Source organism: Strix uralensis, chromosome 8 (assembly GCF_047716275.1).
Source record: "Strix uralensis isolate ZFMK-TIS-50842 chromosome 8, bStrUra1, whole genome shotgun sequence".
Taxonomy (NCBI): Eukaryota; Metazoa; Chordata; class Aves; order Strigiformes; family Strigidae; genus Strix; species Strix uralensis.
The window spans coordinates 13,714,497-13,733,302 of NC_133979.1; the positions used below are offsets into that span (position 1 = coordinate 13,714,497).

The 18,806-nt window shown below is 36.5% G+C and overlaps 1 protein-coding gene across 1 annotated transcript in view; it reads left to right on the plus strand.

Moving 5' to 3' along the window:
* AK5 (adenylate kinase 5) overlaps positions 1 to 18,806 on the plus strand; it is a 97,370-nt gene that overhangs the window by 59,407 nt on the left and 19,157 nt on the right. Inside the window, exons 9-10 of the mRNA XM_074876326.1 lie at positions 10,880 to 10,922; positions 12,043 to 12,087. Of these exons, the coding sequence (XP_074732427.1) occupies positions 10,880 to 10,922; positions 12,043 to 12,087 (88 nt within the window). The remainder of the gene's footprint in view (positions 1 to 10,879; positions 10,923 to 12,042; positions 12,088 to 18,806) is intronic.

The following is an 18,806-nucleotide window of genomic DNA, read 5'->3' on the forward strand; positions in this document are numbered from 1 at the left end:
GACTGTGGCAGTGATTTAATACTCCAGTGATTTACCACATGCTGTTTATGAATTGCACGAAGCACCAACAACCTTTACTTAGAGAATCTCAAGTGGAAAAGGAACACGTGTCTGGATACAAATGTGTCATGCAGTGATGTTACTGCATAGGAAATCTGTCATGAGAATGTGGGGGATAAGAAGGCTGGTTTCTAAGCAACCTTACACAGCTGAGCTGCTAAAAATGGCTGAATTTTAGCAGAACATCTTAGTAGACTCTGAACAAGAGAAGTTGGGGGTTAGAGCAGAACACAACACATACTGAAGACAAAGCCACAGCTGGGGATGAGTATCACTTGGCACAACTGAAATGGACATACACAGATACCTTTGCATTTTCTCAGTCTTGGAATGAGCCAGGAAAATCTCCAGTGTAAACTAAGCCAACAAAGAAGTATCAGAGTTCTTCAGATGTACACTACTTCTTCCTGAATAACCTCTTACTGGCAGGCAGGAATAAGGAGGATGAGTGGTGTGGTTCCAACTACTGATGTAGTCATCAGCTCATCTAGGAGTGCTGCAAAATACAGCAAAGTGCTTCAAGAAACACTTGGTACCTGTTGTTGAAACAGTGCAAAGCAACACTAACGCAAGCTAAGATCTGAATTTTCTGGAAGCTTACACAGGAGAAATTGTATTAAAAATAACTCAGAAAAAGCTTGAGCTTTATACTGTACATTTTATAAATGAATGTTTGGTTAAATTCATGTAACTAAATTAAAAGCAAGCTGATTGTTTCCTACTCACTATGCATGGATGTTTCAAGAACTAGAGCACTTGTAATCACTAAGTCCTTACAGCACTGAAAGACAGGAGGGAAATACCCACTTAAAAAAAAAAAAACACCACAAACCCAAAAACCCCACCCTATTTTCTCCAAATCACTAATAACTATTTTTCTGTTCTCAGATCTGTAGCTGTCAGATCCTGTATTACAGAAGGAATAATCTAAGCTTTTAGAATGACAGCCCAAAATTGATTCTTCCAAAAAATAAAAGCAGACAGTACCTCTCTTTGAGAATGCCTTGTGGAAGAACCAGTCAAAGTTTTGTGCGGTAGCAATCTCTACAGCCTTTTCTGGAGTAATGGATTACACTACTCATAACTTGATTGAAAAACATAAAAGCACAGTAAACTGATAAGGTTCAGGTATTGTCACCCATATTAAGACATCAGGAATATGTTTTGGGCCACTCATTTTTGGGTGCAACAGCATAGCTTCTAATGAGGGAAGACTTGCGCTTTATAGAAAATCCTCAATTTGCAGAACTCACTATCATGACTAGTGTCTGGTTTAATAAGGATTGTCTTTTGCTGCTGGAATGTTCTTAAGTGTGATACAGGTTTTCACTGCTCACTGTGTTCATTTATACTTGTGATTCAATTTGTCAACTTTGCCGGAGAGGCTGTCAATATAATGCCACTTGTTTCCAGGGATCAGACAAGTTTATCTTTAAGAATTGGATTTTTAATTAGAAATCTACCATTTGGCTTATTTCAAGTGCATTCAGGTCAAAAGGGAGTATTGAAAAATTGGCATCGGTGAATCCTATCAAAGACTTCCAGAAGAAAAAGCATCCAATTATTTTCTTGGGAGAACAAGACTTTCAAGACAACCTTAGCTTAGTTAGTCTGAGGAATATTTAGACAACTTAGAGAAAAAGTTAAAACAAAGTCATACAATTGTAGAGTGAATACACTCCTGAACAAGTACTTACAGAATTGATAACTGTAAAATTTGGGAAATATGAAAAACAGATAAACTTCAAGTAAAAACCTTAAAAATATACTTAGCCTCTTCTAATATTTGGGGCAGGGGAAATACATTTCACATCCACAAAACATGGAAATGCATTTTTGTGCCTCAGAGGAAGTTACCAGTCCATAACCAAGGCATTTCCATGTCCTTCCAGTGTCAGACTGCATTTACTTATGCAATTAGGTAAATGCAATGGCACTTGCAAAGGACAGATTGCCTTTCTTTTTTTCCCCTCAAGTGTGTCAAAGACCTAGGAAAAGTAGATGTAAAAGACTGGAAGATGATAAAAGGTTTTCTGTTCAGCAGCGACAGGCAATCTATTGAATTAAGAAAATTGCATAACCCAATCTTTGCTGCAAGTGCAGAATGTTTTATAATTAGAAAATGTGACAGATCACTTGAAAAGCAACAAGCAAAACCAAAACGAAGTGGAGGAAAAAAGCCCTCAAAGAGACTTGCTCTCATTCTAAGGAGAGGAAACAAGATCTTGATTAAAAGTTGTTGCCATGTAGTGACAATTCTTCTTACAGCTTGCTGTCATTTCCCACCCTGAGCACATACGAATCCAGGCTTTAGGGGAGCAGGAGGAAGGCTTTAGGTGAACTGATGAAAAGCAGACTCCATTGCTACCAAGACTATAACAACATTTTCGGCCTGACTGATTATCATAGCTTGAAACTTAAATATTCAAGAGAGAAAATGAAAAGGCCCTGAAAGTTTTTTTCAGTGCAGAACACAAATATTCCTAAAACTGATGGGCAACAGCAGATTGAAAGCCTCATTTAACTAAAGACCGTTTTCCTTCATTTACCATGTTTCATATCAGTTATCACCGTATTTTGACTCCATTTTCTCTACATCAAAGATTCAATCTAAGTAATTTATTTAACCCTTCAGACCCAGTACTCCAGTACATTATAATATGACAAAGAGCAAACCGCACATCTCCATTAGCAGGAGAAATTTTTATTTAGACTTCTAAAGCTACCTTTCAAAATTAGATAAACATTAATGAAATTATTTAAGGGGTCACATCTAGAATGTACTATATTAATCATATGCTTTCTCTTTACTTGAGAACATAAGGAACTTCTGGTATAACAGTTTTATTCATATATGCTGTGCAGCATTAATCGTTACAGGTCTTAGTAAAACAACCAAGAGTATCCAGAAGCCATTTGGGCTTTTAATGCTGAACATTTCTGTGGTGTCCATTTCTCTTTTACTGATAGGCTACGGTATCAATTTGAATTACAGATTTTGACTCTACAGGGAAATGGATTAAAACAGGAGTACGCCATAGAAAAGAAAATGGGCTCTGGGAAACTCAGAGAATGACTGTGAAACTCTGTTCCCTCAACATTTGTTTTTATTAAAGAGCACAGAAAGGTGGAGTCCAATCTAGTTTAAGGATATCTGCAAAAAGAGGTAATGAACAAGCATCCAAAGAGATGAAAGAGCTGGAGAGGCAGGCCTAACTACAGAGAAAAGATGTTTAATAGAAATGTACTGAAGTCAATGAACAATCTGTTCAGTTCAAGTTGCCATGGAAACTATCCTATTAAATGCTTTTAAAAAAAAAATCAGTTCTAGAAACAAAGTACTACAGTTTGCCTGTTACAAAGTGCTCCCTTAATAAGCTCAAACCAATTGTATTTTGGTGCTTCTATATAATTTTGTAAACTTGAATTATTTTTCTCTTTCAAAATCACCATTGTACACTGTAGTAAAGGCATGCGAAAGAAAGCCTACTGCTCGATTTTCCCCCATGCAGACCATAGTGAAATGGGAAAAAAAAATTGCTGTAGACTCAGTCTGCATTTTTTTTCTTTGGAATGTCAGAAACAGTTGTTTGCTCCTCCTTTCACAGACATTATTTGGCTTTACTTTCTGGTGATACATATTTTAGGGCGGACTGAACTGCCAAAGTTAGTTGAAGTCTTTGCACCCCATTTCTTTTCTGATTTTGAACCAGTTGTTGCCTGCAGCTCTGGTGGGCAGTACAGAGCGCAAGGATTCTGTTACAAGGATGGTGAGCTCATCTGAGTTACTGGAGATTTAAACAACAGTGACAGCATAATTCTTCAAGATATGCTGCATTTATGCTCCACTGAATACTTTTGCAGTAACTTAGGAGGCTCTTCTCTGTGGCTTGTGGAAGGTGTCTGTAGAAAAAGTGTTACAATTTACAGTATCTCACCCTCATTTTTCTAGGCAATAGCACTAGGATAATGTACCTCCTTTCCTCACACCAGCTTGCCCTTCAGCTGGCAAAATGAGGCCTTATCCTTTCATGCACAAAATACAACTTCACAGCTAAATTTATGAGTTCTGCATTTTACATGTCTACCTTTATAGCCCAGAGAAACGGCATAATTCTTGGGGAATATCAGGCATCCCACACAGTTGATACAAATAGGATCCACATCAGAACATTTTATATTGCACCTAAAGCTGATAAAGAAATGCAAAGGTGTATTTTAAATCCCCTCCTCTCCGCCTCCTAGATTTAGACACCTTATTCAGAGCTGTGGACCAGTTCTGTTCACATAGCCCAGCATACCTAAAGACAGCTACCAAAGCCCTTCCTTAAAAATATTTATAGCAACAATTCCTATATTTTAAAGCACTGAAGAAGAATCAGCTTTTTATAAAACATATTAATATTTCTTAATCACTGTCAAAGTACATACTATAGATTGTTACACTGACATTAATTAAACTGCAGTGATTGCAAGGATGCTATTTTACTGTATGGGATACAAACTGCTCTTTAAATAACTTATTTGTATTGTGTTGAAGCAGAAGAGTGGCTTCTCTGGGTATATTGGAAAAAAACCCTCTATGTATTTTCAGGAAGCCATATGTTTCCTATTTGGTGTCTTTTTACTCCTTATGTATCCCGTGATTGTGCAGTCAACTTTAGTCAATCTGGGCTTAAATACCAGTCATAAGGAGTGAGAAGTGGCCTAGTTTTAGAATTCCTTCACAATAGTTCATCTCAGATCAGTTGACTGTTTCTTCCCACAGTTAAATTCCTTCTTAATAGAGAAGTTCTTCATAAATACTGTAAAAGTTCCTTATTGAAAGTTATAAAACTACCTAATAAAACATAAATAAGTGTTTTAGTAAACCTAGAATATGCTTCGTCAAACATTAAGCAGAGGTGGTCTTTGAGATGTAAAATTTGAGCACAGCTGTCAACTTTTAATAGCAGCAAATCATGAGATTTGAGACCACATACTGGTCTTATTTTTATAACACCCTATTCTCGTCCTTCTCTGTGGCAAGATCGTTTTCTTTTTGGAAATTGAATTGAGACTGGCCTGCAAAAAAGCCTTTTTCATCTAAAGTTAAAAAACCCAACCAACCAACCACCCAAACAAAAAAAAAACCACACCAACACCCCACTGAAATCCAAGTCTCAGAAGGCAAAGGAACAGTTCAGGACAGAGGGACTCTGCATATAGTGCCAATGGTGTATGATTTGAGGGATCCATTCATTCAGATTGTCATTAGCAGTCCAAGAAAAGGAGCTAAGCAGCTCTGAGTTTGTGGTTCAAATGCACTCAAGGTTCCCTGCTGCAGTAGCTTGATGTAACAAAAAGCCCCTGGGAGAATTTATACCAAACAGCATAAATACTCTACATAGAGAAGAATCGTTTAAGGAGTGATGGCGATTTACAGAAAAGAAGAACACTAAAGGAAAAACAGCAATAACTTCTGGGAAGAATTTTGTAGGCAGTGGGAACTTTCTGTAAATATAGATCTACTGAAAAGTAACAACACTGTATGTGACAGAAGTATTTTAAAATGAGCGATAGATAATAACTGTGCACAGACAATACAGGTGTCAAATGTCTTCAAAACACAAAGATATTTAAAAATCAAGTCCCAATTGTTCTTCAAGTTAGATACAATGCTGTCTCCTCTAGTTCAGCCTTTTAAACCTAATATAAAAATTGCAAATGAAGTGTTTGGTTTACCAGAACACTCTTAGGCTGCTCCGATCATGCAAAATGCTGTTACCCTGCTGGGAGGGGTGTTCTTATTGCATACCTTGGTTGGTAAGTTTGCCCTTAAAAGTTGTTTTCTTTCAAATTCTTTCCAGTTTTCCAGTGTCTGGAAATCAGTATGAAACTAAATAAATTTTGCTTTCATTTTCATGCTTAATCATCACATGCATTTCTTGTCATTAAAAAAAACCTACAGAAGTTAACAAAAACCCAACCCCCACACACTATAGCAAACAGACTGTGATTTTCCCCCTCTAAAGTACTGATAGGTATTATTCTATATGCTATTGAAGAACAAGAATGAAAAATCTGAAAAAAATCTTGCATATCTTTAAAAGCTAGATAACTTGATCTTGGTTTACAAGTGTTTAAAGTGAGTTAATCTCTACCTCTGTATAGATATAAATTTGTTTTATTTTCAGAACTGATAATTAGGTTTATTTTAAAAGAATGTCAGAAATTCATGTCTTTGCTAGAAACCCAGAAGTAAAAAGGTATCATAGTGATCTAATAATCTGTCAGCGTTTTGTAGATGCTATTATAAACACTGATTTTTTTTTGCATTTTCCAGTTGTATGTACTCCCAACAAACAAAGATCACCCCAAATAACATTAGCACCCTTCTGTCATCTTAATTACCGCTAGTCCTTTTTGACACAAATAACTCTTCTGGGAAAAAAAAGCCTTGAAGTCTGAATGTATCTTATCTTATTTACACATATTCATTAGTTCTGGACCAGAGGAGGTCAGAGCACAGCCACCCCTGCTTTCCAGAGGCATACTTTAACACTCAGCTTGCAGAAAGCAGCTCAGCCTCAAAAAGCTATTTGAATGATAAATCAAATTTAATGGCAAGCAACTGTATGGCTCGTATGATCCATTCCCAAGGAACAATTGCCCATACATAAAACCCGAGAACAGGAATTTAGAAGACAAATTCCATAGCTGAGCTCTGACTAGCCCCAATTTCTTCTGATGCTTAACTTCGCCTAGATAAAGCTTGCTCGGAGTCTTCACATTTTGCAAAATATGTAAGGACGCCACTTAGTGATAACTACATTTTTATAAATAGGGGCTGCATACATATAATCTGAAAGACTATCCTCTGTGATTAGGTATATGCCTATTAAATCCAGTTGCAAACACATGTCAAACTCCAGAACCACAGAGGTTGCGACAGACTGGACTGTGCTGAAGCAGACAAATTGTATACCCAGACAGTGCTCAACAGACATCTCATACTGCTTTCTGATTCCTTAAACTATTCTTAATCAGTGAGTTTATTTAATTGAGAGCTAAAGCTGATTTTAAGGGTACTAGATGTAGAAGCATCATCTGCAAACATTTGAGATTTCATTTAATATTACTTTATTAAGGACTAGAATTCAAAGTAAATCTACTACAGGCTAAAGATGTGAAAGTGGAAATCGAAGTCCTAAATCTAGTTCTGCTTCCATATATAACTGTGTTTACATTGACAAGTCACCTAATATCTCTGCCAAAATGGAAATAATGCCCTTGCTTCTGTTCCCAAAGGAAGTACAGGGAAGATTTATGTGGAACTGTAGTGATATTTGAAGAAATAAAATGCTACAGGAGTACATAAGTGTTTTGCATACCTAGCAACAAACAGCAAAGGGAGAATTATATAACTACAGTGTGCTGAGAAATTGGTGGTTATATACCTACATTCCCAAAGGAATGCTGATGAGATCACCATGATAAAACTACATAGTCAGTTCTTGCCTGTACTTTCTACTGTATACATTATGTCATTCTGTATTAAAGTTATGTTTGTCTCTGCTGCTTTTTTTTCTTACACATTAAGTTCGACTCTCAATATTTTTAGGCAGAGAAACATGTAGTTTTTATTTGTTTAAATAATTTGTGCCTGACATGTTCCTTTGAATATTTACATTCTCAAATTCAATCTTGAAAATTGAGCATAATTTTAGGCAGCAATCATGCTGTATTTTAAACTAGCTCTACCGCATCTTTTCTCCTTAATCCATGATTATTTATCCTCTCCAGTAAATTTCTAGGAGGAACTCTGAGTTATATCTGTTAGAAATCTGAATAAAATGTAGCAGTCACTTTCCACCATTATTTTCAGGAAACATTCAAGTAACAACAAGGTGATAAGAGAACTTTTTTCTTTTCCATGTTACAAAAAAAAGCCCCAAGGACTGGAACAGAGGTTATTGATGGGTAACAGAAAAGCTTTTGCTTTTCATCAGGTAACAGTTAACATTAACAGTTTGTCACTAAATCCTAATGAAGAAAATGTCCCATCCTTAAAAAAAAAAAAAAATCTGCTTTCTTTAAAGTTATATGACTTAAGAGTCCTAGTTCATTAGCAACAAAACTCAAAGATCTGGAGAATTCTGTATCATTTCCTTATTTGCTGTGACTTACTGTCAGGTTTTTTTAATTATGGAAATTACTTCACAACCTAGCATTCCTGATGGCAATGTGGTGTAAAATACTATTAGCAATCTAGTAGTTGGTGGGACTTTTCCTTATGTGATCACTTGCTAAATTCAAGTTATCTTCCAAAGCACTTTGGTAACCTGCCATTCACCATTTAGAGACCTACTTGATAGAAAGACACAATCAGAAGTAGGTATTGTCAAACATAAGTATGAGGGGACTGGCATTAACCAGCATGCCAGTCTCTGCCACTGTCTCAAGGGACTAGAAACCAAAGAGCAAATCTAGCTGCTCACCAAGATCAGCAGAAGAACTGGTTGCACTTTTGAGGAGATTGGGAGGAAAGGGGTGAAGGTAAATGGTTCTAAGTTGAGTTGAAGTATGGAATAGTGAAAACTGTGTAGAAATACCTTGTCAAAGCCAAATTAATTGTAGCCCAACTGTTCTAATTTGTTCCTCCTGACTTCTTACAGCTCCCTTAGAGACTAGGCTTTCAGGACCTCTTTCCACCCCGGCTGGATGCTGTTCAATTCTGTCTGAAAAAAGTGTATTTATGGAATAACTTATTCTCTGAAACATGGGGAAGCTTCTTTTATCATGGATGTTCAGCAGGGCTGGTGGTCGCGCTCGTATCAAGCTGTGTGCTGAGTTGTCTTACAGAATCATGAAACAGAAACTTTAAAAAGAAAATGTGGCCAAAAAAAGCAATTCGTTTGAAAATAATATTTCTGCACCTGAAAAGTGAGCAGTTACAGATATAAACAGAATTCATTATTTTGATGTTCTGGGTTCTGATCAATGTCACTGTCACACTTCCTATTTACCTGCTTCTGAGTAGTGATTAGAATTCATTTTAATGGCTTTTCATAGCAGTTGTTCCTTATGCAAACATGGCTTGTTGGTTAGCTAACATGTTGTTCTATTAAAGCAGATATGGTTGGTCAAATAAAAGCAACTGATAGCTTATTTAGCTTCAGTTCTGTGTCTAGTTTTTATGTATCTCAGCTCTAAAAAATTAGAGCTGTTCCTGACTTGAACTGACCTTTATTATCACCTGCTGCTCTGAGCAGCCCACCAGGGTTACAGAGTCAGTTTTGTTCTGCAATTATAGGGGAGAACAAAGAGCAGTACTTGAAAGAAGTAATGCCTCTTTCATTTGATTGTAAACTTGTAACTGTGATCTTGATTTTTAAAGAAACTTAACTCTAAACTCTGTGCCTAAAATTATTTTGATCCATAAACCTTCAAAGGCACGATAAGAAGTTGAATCTAAAACCAGGCCTTTTATATGTAATATAACCTTTGCAGGGTAAAAGATTTTATTGTATGATTACATCAAAGAAAAAGCGTGTAGGCTTAATACTGTCACTTGAATTGTAGGAAAGAGATTAATGTCTTATTTAAAAAAAGTTTTTCCTGAAATACTCTCCTGCAAGCTTAGTGAGTTCAGTTGTTTTTTCTAATTTTGCCCTTTTTTTTTAAGATGGCAGTTCTCCTGCTGCAGTGTAATAGGCTGAGAATTACTGTGAATCAAAAAAAGGAAAATGTTCTATGTAGCCAATGTAATGGTACTTCAGCCTAATGAAGAGTGCTTCTGTTTCAGTGATAATGGGAACACAAGGAGAAACCTGCAAGGGTCGGCTGTGCAAGAGCTTTGCAAATTACAGTGGCCTGTAGTTTACCAGTTCTATTCACCATGCTGTTTGTTTCACTTCATCTATCCATGCAGCTATACAAATTTCTAACAGTAGCTATTTCTGACAGCATAGTGAAGCAGAACTGTGAGAGACTACAGCTTGATACCCCTGTGCTATTTGAGAGGACTAGCATAGTGTATTGTGTTGATACTACACACTGATGATGTAATATGAGCATGTTACTGTCAGTGCTATTACTGACGTTTTATAGACTAAAGCACTGATGGTATGAGTATATTGACACTATGTAACCTAGACTGTGTCCTGCATATATATAATTCTGATTTATAAGAACAACAAAGAATTCCCACTCTGACACTCTTGCTGGCCAGTATTTGTAATTCCTCATTGGTTGTACTATACCATATGTGACAAAATAATTCAAAGTGCCCAAGTATCAGGGAAGTATCAGGCCAAGTTCCCCATTTGCCAGGTGTAATCCCTCTTTGTAGTTCAGCAGCCTTTGTAACAACTTGTAGTTTGTGTTGCATTCAGAATGTAAACACATTCAAGTTGTTCTAGACCAAAGACTAATTTCATCTTTATGCTGTGGCTCACTTCTAGAACTTACTCCAATATTGCCTTTCCACTACTAACAGCTTATCATACTATATTCAGTTTGGAAGCAATTCAGCATGCACACTGGTTTTAAATATCGTGCTCTAATGGTGCAGTTGGACACTGAAAAAGCTGTTCCTTGCAAAAATAATATGGGCCAGTTAATCATCTCAAGTTATCTTGGGTTCTTCATGCTCATGTTCTACCAACTGAAACAGTACTAACCGCATTTCTGTGACATTGTTAACCATATCTCAACATAGATTAAAACCAAGAGGTTAGAATATAGAGAAGATAAAGATACACAGATAAGCAGATATAGGAAGAAATGCAAACTGTGCAGAATATCCATTTCAATTTGTCAATTGCTTAATTAACAGGAGGAGGATCAGTCAAGTTTTTCTGGTTATGAGAGCACAGGAGGTGAGTCTCTTTTTCAGTGTCATTTGTCATTTAATTTTCAAACCTTTGATTTTCCCTTGTATTTAAATAGTTACTTAGAAGGTAAAGTGAATTCAGGTTTATATTGTGAAAGTCATGCCTCAAAGAATTTTATTATCTTCGTTCTCTTTGAATGCAAATTAAAGCTTGTAAAAGATATTTCTACACTCTCTAGGCCAGTAGATTGAAAATTATTAGAAAATATTACTGTTAATCTGCGCATCAGATCTCATCGGTGTTTTCAGAAATCAGCGGTTACAAAAAGCTTGTTGGAAAGTATGGGCTGCTAAGAGTCTAAGAGAAATGAAAGGATTAATCAAAACCTTTTATGGCTAGTGACATTGTGTAATAAGAGATGTACACATCACAATAAAAAAACAAAATGATGTGCGGTAAATTAATGTGTCTTGTAGGCGATTAAGTCAAAGCATAATAAAATTCCAGCAGGCTTAGATGGTGCAAGGTCGCCTTCAGTACTGGTATAATCAGGCTAATGACTGGGACTCAGACTAGAAGGAACTGCTTTTTTAAAACATACAATTTCAGTAAAAGGCAAAGCTGTAGAACACACAGTAGTTTTGGTGCTAAAGCGACAGTAATACCTGGATTTCAGTTAAGATTATTATTATTTGTCTGAATTAGAGGCTCGGGGGAATTTAAGACTACATCTCAGACGTAGTGCACCAAATACAAAATCTGAATGGGATGTGGACAAACTTCCATAGCAATTATAACGTAATAACGTAGTCAGATAAAAATGCAATGGCTCAGGAGGCACATTATTACATCAAGATGCATCTGCTTCTTGTCATCGTCGTGTCCCCCCCCACCCCCCCTTCTCTTTTTTTAAAGAACTGATGTGTATGTGCAAGGTCTAATTTTCAGGTAAAATATTTTTATCATCTCTGCAGTGAGAACTACAGAACTGGGAGATAAACAGGTTTGTAGATAATAGCTCCTTTTGGAATGCAAAGCATTATAGTAGAAAGTAAATCTAGTAAAATGAGATCACCTTGCATGAGTATTACACAGTTCAGTGTAGAAAGTAGCTCAAATTAAAATTAGTAGCTCTTGCCAACTAAAGACTTTATTTTCATTTTAGACTTTTCAGAAGATCTGAAGAAATCAAACATAATTTTTGTTGTCGGTAAGTAGGATTCCTAATTTAGCTGCTACATTTGAAAATCTCCATGTTATTTAGTTTTGATTATATGATTTCTTTTAAAGTTTAGCGGAACAATTTGGTTAAGAGTATTTACACTACAGTGGTGGTTTAGTTTTTTGAAAGAGAGTTAGGATTTCATATCTTGTTATTAACCTCGGTCTGATCATGCTAACAACAGTTGTGTACAACTCAGAGCAGGAGTTATATTTAAGTGTGAACACATTGAAAATCACCTTAGTTCCTTTGTAGTTACAGTAGCATTGCATGATCTCCCACAGAAAGCTGCCTCACCAGCATTAGTTAAGATATGACCAGATTGGATTTATAATTCAGAATTTTGAGGTTTATAAAAAGGTTGAAATTTTGAGATAAAAAAAAAAAAATCAAGTCTCTTCACCTCTTCATTTGTGAAACAACTTTTGTAGATACAGGTTGCAATTCTGCATGTGTCAACATGCTGTTAAAAAGTCAATGGGTTAGTCACCATTCATGATACTTAGCATGCACCGAGGCTTTGCAGGTTCAAGGTTTACTTTATATTTGCTTTCTGGAAATCCACAGAGGAAAAGTGCCATGTTAATATCCAATATTATATAAGTGTGACTAATGTAATTAGCATAAACTTTGAACAGCCTTTTAAAACAAATTATAACCAGAAGATTTACAAGCTTCAGTTTAAAGCTCAATACTGGTAACTTGGAAAGAATAATTGGGTTTGTATCAAGAAGAGTTTTTCAGAACTGCTTTACGATACAGAGCACATTTTCAAGTACCAAGTACCTGAGCATAGATACTTTAACATAAAATTACCCATGTTTGGGTAAGTCACTCTGTATTCTTTTTCTTAAAGGAAAAAAAGTGACTTCTGAAATCAGGTATAAATGAGTGGAAGTTTCATTCCGAATTCAGGAGGCATCAAAAAATACCAGCAGGTTGAGGGAAGTGATCCTTCCTCCCTATTTAGCACTGGTAAGGCTGCATCTGGAGTACTGCGTCCAGTTTGGGCCCCCCAGTACAAGAAAGATAATGACTTACTGGAGTGAGTCCAGTGCAGGACCACAAAGATGTTTAAGGGACAGGAGCATCTTTCATATGATGGGAGGCTGAAAGAACTGGGATTCTTCAGCCTGGACAAGGCTCCAGGGGATCTTACCAATATGTGTAAGTACCTGATGGGGGGGAATGAAGATGAGGGAGCCAGAATCTTCTAAGTAGTGCCCAGTGACAGGACAAGAGAAAATGGGGGTAACTTAAAATACATTAAATTCCATCTGAACACAAGAAAACACTTTTTTACTGCAGAGGTTGTCAAACACTGCAACAGGTTGCCCAGAGAGACTGTAGAGTCTCCATCCCTAGAGATGCTCAAAACCCAGCTGGACACAGTCCTGAACAACCTACTCTAGCTGACCCTGGTGTAACATTGTTGTTGGACTAGATGATCCCAAGAGGTTCCTTCCAACCTAGAGGATTTGGTGAAAAAAAAGCATGTTTGTGTGTTGTACTTTTATCTCGCCCTATCTTATACCAAATACAAGTTGACTCAATTTATTGAAAGCCTATGGTGAATGTTACGTGTTTGAAAAGTAAAATTAGGTTACTGAAGAGTTCATTGGATACTTTGCTTAAGGGAAAGATGCATAACAATTTTCAGTCTTTAAGCAAACTGTAATTCCATGCTTACTGAAGTATATCTTCCTGCTGCTTGCTACAGTGACAAATTTTCCTTCTCTCTGCCTCACATATCTTATTGGAAAGTTACGTTTGTGCTTGTACAAACACAGATTTTTTTTTTTTAAAAAAGTGAATACACTCAAGGAATTTTGCTTCTGAAATTGTCCATGGTAAGGCATAGCTTTCATTTACCTCTAGACTGCTTTTTCTTTTGCAAAGAGAGGTTTTTAATTTTCATTTATTATTTTACTACTAGCCATCTTACAGCTTAAAACCAAAACCACACCTTTTCCCTATTTATGCCTGCTCTTAAATCCATCTCAGGCTTTCTACTAAATGCTTTCTAGGAACAGAGGAAAATTCTGCTTAATCAAAAGTCTTAAGTTTTCTTTGGTGAAAATGTTCTAATGAAAAGTTTGACTACGTCCAATCATGAGTTACTTCTCAACAAATTACATAGGATAATTTATACTTTTCCCCAAAATACCCCCATCCGCACCCGCCATCCTCCCACTACTGAAAAGCTTCTTTAAATCTGATGTGAAGAGTGAGGGTATATTTTTTTCTGTGGGGTTCTTTTGGTTTGTTTGGGGGGTTTTTTGTGACCAACATGAGATCTTCACAGTTGCTTATTTGGCTGCAAAATCTTGATTTTACTCCATCTAGGTAGTGAAAGTAAATGGTATTTCCCAGAGAGACAGATTTCTTGCTGGTGCTAGGTTGGAGTGGCCACAAGCTCTTTTTCCTTATGGTCTTTTCAGGCAGGTAAGTCTGCCTGAACCACCTGTTGACCCACATGCACCCCAGGTTTAACATTATACACACTAGCCAAATGCATACCATTTGCCTAGGCAGTAAGGCTGTCTCACGTGTCAGTCGAGCTGAAGTCTGATCGCTGAATTGTACAAGGACAAAAGAAAACTTTGAAGAAGCTTCACAGGAGCAGAACAAAACTGTGGCAGGTGGGAGGGAAAGAAAAAAAGCAGCACCACAAATTCTCAGTGGCTAAGTATGCCATTGCAGTGGACAGCACTAGAAACGTTCAGCCTATGATACCTTGACTAGAAAGAAAGCAGAGAAGATGGGTTGGAGCATGCTGCTGTAGATACTTGAACAGGAAAAACTGTCTAGGGCTCAGGTGTCATTAGGAATGTTTATTCATTACATAAATGTATTTATGAGGAAATAATAAGATGCTTATAAAGATGTTTTAAAACTAGAGTTCTGAAGATGTGCATCTGAACTAGTTTACAAACTAATTGAAATAAATACACCATCTGCCATAGCCGAGGAGATACTGTTTATAAGACAAAGGGAAAAAAAGCAGACAGTCCCCTCCCCCACTATTTTCCCTTGAAAATTGTCCAAAGAGGGAAAGAAAAAAAAAAAAATCTAATTAGCAAAGATTTACATTAGAGCTAATGTAGGAATTAATTGGAATAACAGTCAACTTGGATTAATTAAACAACAATGTCAACGTTTTATCCAGACAGCAAAGTGGAGACATAGAACCAGCAAGTCAAAAATATGGGAGATAACAGCAGGGTAGTAAAAGAGGTAAAGCCAAGTTAAATTTGGCCTATAAAGTTAAAGAGAAAAATAAAAAATTAAACAGATGCAAAGATAAATTTGGGGGATGTTCTGATATCCAAAACTTAGATAATTATTGCCAGTCACTAAAAAAAACACACCACACAAAAAAATCCCCACCAACCAAAAAAAACCCTTTTTAAATCAGAGCAACATGAAAAGTAAAATCTTAATCACAATGTATGATTTTATCATTCTTAACTAATGTGATACCCTGTATCACATCCAGAGAATTGTCATACATAACAAAATTACTGGGAGCATTATTCCACCCTATCCTCTATGGAAGTTTCATAAAACATAGCCATACTTGGCTTTTGTTGGGGCTGAAACCGAAGCAGAAAGTTTTTCGGGAATCTTTCTGCACTTTGAATCAGAGACCAGCTCCCCACTTAATCTTAAATGTGGTGTTTAAAGCTTAGTCAGTGTAACCAATTTCCTCTGCAGAATCCTTGTCATATTCTGGCTGATGTACCAAAGCTGATAAGGGTTTAAGCTCAATGTGAACAAGACCAGCTTTTCAACTGACACTCTGAAGATATTACCACCTACACTTACAGGTAAAACAGTATCAGCTGCAGACACTAGCTTCTTGTGCATACAAAAAAACCCTAAACTACATCACAAAACCCAAAACTCTTTATTTGTTCAAGGTATCTCAGACATTGAACGACTTGATCTAACTTTGAATTTAACCCTGCTCTGAGTAGAGGGTTTTATCATATGAGGTCCCTTCCAACCTCAATTATGCTACAATACCTGTATTAGATATAGCTCTTTCTACAATCAGATAGACCTAGGATGAGCAGCGCTGATAATTAAAAACCCAATCAATCCAAGCACTAACTCTAAAGCTGAAGAAGGCTGCTTTCTCTGACTTTCTATGAAATGAACTCCATGTTTTCTTTAAGAGGGACAGAAACTCAGTGATGTCCCAGAACATCACATCACTCTGCCAACATGTGTTCCAGGTTGTTTTCTGATTAAAATAATCTTTCAGGGGGGAAAAAAAAAAAAAAAAAGTGTTGAGGGTATTTTCTTGTTGTTGTGTTTAAGTAACAGCATCATTCCTATATGGTTTCACTCAGACTAAAGTCATACTTGAACAGATGAGGTGCTACTGAGAAGCCTTCAAATGCCATATTCTGAAGCTAAGGCTTATTTCTAGATGTATACATCATCCAAGTAACATTGATAGGATTGCCAAATTGATCAAGTCCTCCAAAATCATAGCTTGAATATAAGGATAGCTTGACTGGGGTTATTTTGATTTCAATTCTGACTTCTGAGGTTCCATTGTACAGCTAAGTTTCCCCTGCAAGCACTTTTCCATGATACAGGAATAATACTTATTATGAAAATAAGGTCTAGAAATTGAAACATTTTAAAATGAATGGTGGGACTCTGTTGTAAATCCTGCTGCTGACATTTTATGTAAATGATCATGGTATTTTGGTATATGATAAACTCATAAGATTTGGCAAGTTTAAAATAGAGACATCCCAGTCTGTCTGTATGACACTTCTGCTTTATTAATATTTCTGGCAGCAAAGCTGGTTCATGAACTGCTCATATTGCTTGTTCCTGTCCCTGCTCGCTCGCAGCGGCAGTCCTAGCTCCCTCTAGCATCATTAATTCATCTGCTTGTGATGATGTGCTCTAGGCCAGATGGGTACATTTGAATCACATGCCTAGGCTTGTGGTCTTTCATAGTCTGGGGGGGGACTGGGGCATGAGGGAGAGCAGGTGTAAGAGACTCAATTTCTTAAGCTAAGATCTTTCACTGATCTGAGGCAGGCTGCAGTTAAACATTCAGAAGTGCTGCTTGGGCAGTTGTCACATACAGACCTGCATTTGATTTCTGTGCTCTGTCTAGTACCCTGGTTCCAGATACTTTCAGATACTTGCTTCCTGTTCGTGTCAGGAAGCACAAAGGGACACCAAAGGATTCAGTTTCCAAGAATAATCTCACTGACTGATACAATGTGCTTAATTTCTTAGTCTGCCATTTGTTATTAAGTTAATGAATGATCTTTAAAGGAAGATGTACTGCACTTAGCAATACTAGCATGATACAAAAGCATGCTAACATTGAAGAACTGCTGGTAGTTCTTCTACATTCTCCTACAAGTTACAGCACACTCATAATTCCTGTGGCCATTTTCTAGGCTTTAACTCTTTACCTTCATGTCATACATGAAAGTCACAAGACAATATGATTAATCTGAACAACAGGTTACTGTGAATAAGTCTGTCACTGGTTAACACAATCTTTTTTTCCAAAATAAATGTAGGCAGAATAAAAGATGACAGCATACAGAAAAAATGACAAATGTTCACAAAGAATTTTACGCCTTCACAACCAAAGTGGGGACATATTTTCCTCCTCTTAACAATTGAGCCATTGGGAAACTTCACTACCTTTTTCAATGCCTCAAGTTTTTTCTGTTTGAAGAACAGCATAACAAATTGCAGTGAAGCCTTCTTAACTGAAAATATTTTTGTGCTAGCTTTTGTTATATTTTACATGCAGCTGTTGTTCCTTATAAACTTTGCCAAGTACATTAAATTTTTCTCATTTTTTAAAGGTTTTTTTAGAGTTCATAAATGAGACCCTAAAAGAACTAAATACAGTTTTTTCAACACTACAAATTTATAGTAAGCCTCATGACTGCAGGGTTAATTTGTTGTTAAAAATGCTTACATAGCAGTCCTATAACTATATACCCTGAGCAGGAAGGAAGTATCTAATTAGTAAGGAAATGTACTTTCACATTTTTTCCCAGCTAAATAGCTCTTTTTTCAGTCACATTAAATACTGGCCTTCAGAGGGAGACAAGACATTAACTAATACTTGAACTTCAGGCATGTAAATTAATACTGGCATAAATGCTGAGTATGTGTTTGACCCTCAATGCTGAATTTCCCAGCATCATTCAGCCTATTCACAGATCAGGCCAAGCAAGAACTGCAGTCTCATTCATTTGTAAGAAACCACAAGACTTGATAAAGTGGGTCATATACATTTGTCAAGCAGGAGGATGCTTTGCTACTCATCAAGGGATACTAAATTAAGAGCAGTGGCCATAAAAATTACCATTTTCAACACATAACTTATTTAATTATGTTTTTTCCTATTTAAAAGGCTCAGCATTTTAATCTCAGCTTTGTTGGAACTCTTCTATGCAAAATAAACATGGTCAATTTTAATTAATGTTTTGAAGGCACAGTAATTCTCATTATGGTGTATGCCCTCCATATTGCATTATTCTGACAGTGTTCTCTTTTAGAATACTACACATCAACTTTTCTGAATATTTACCTGCTAAACAACCAAAAATTGTCCTGTATTGTTATTTCTAAAAAGTTTTATTCAGCATATGAAGGGACATTATGAAATTTCTGTTTCGGCTCTACATTCAGAGGAGAAACAGTTA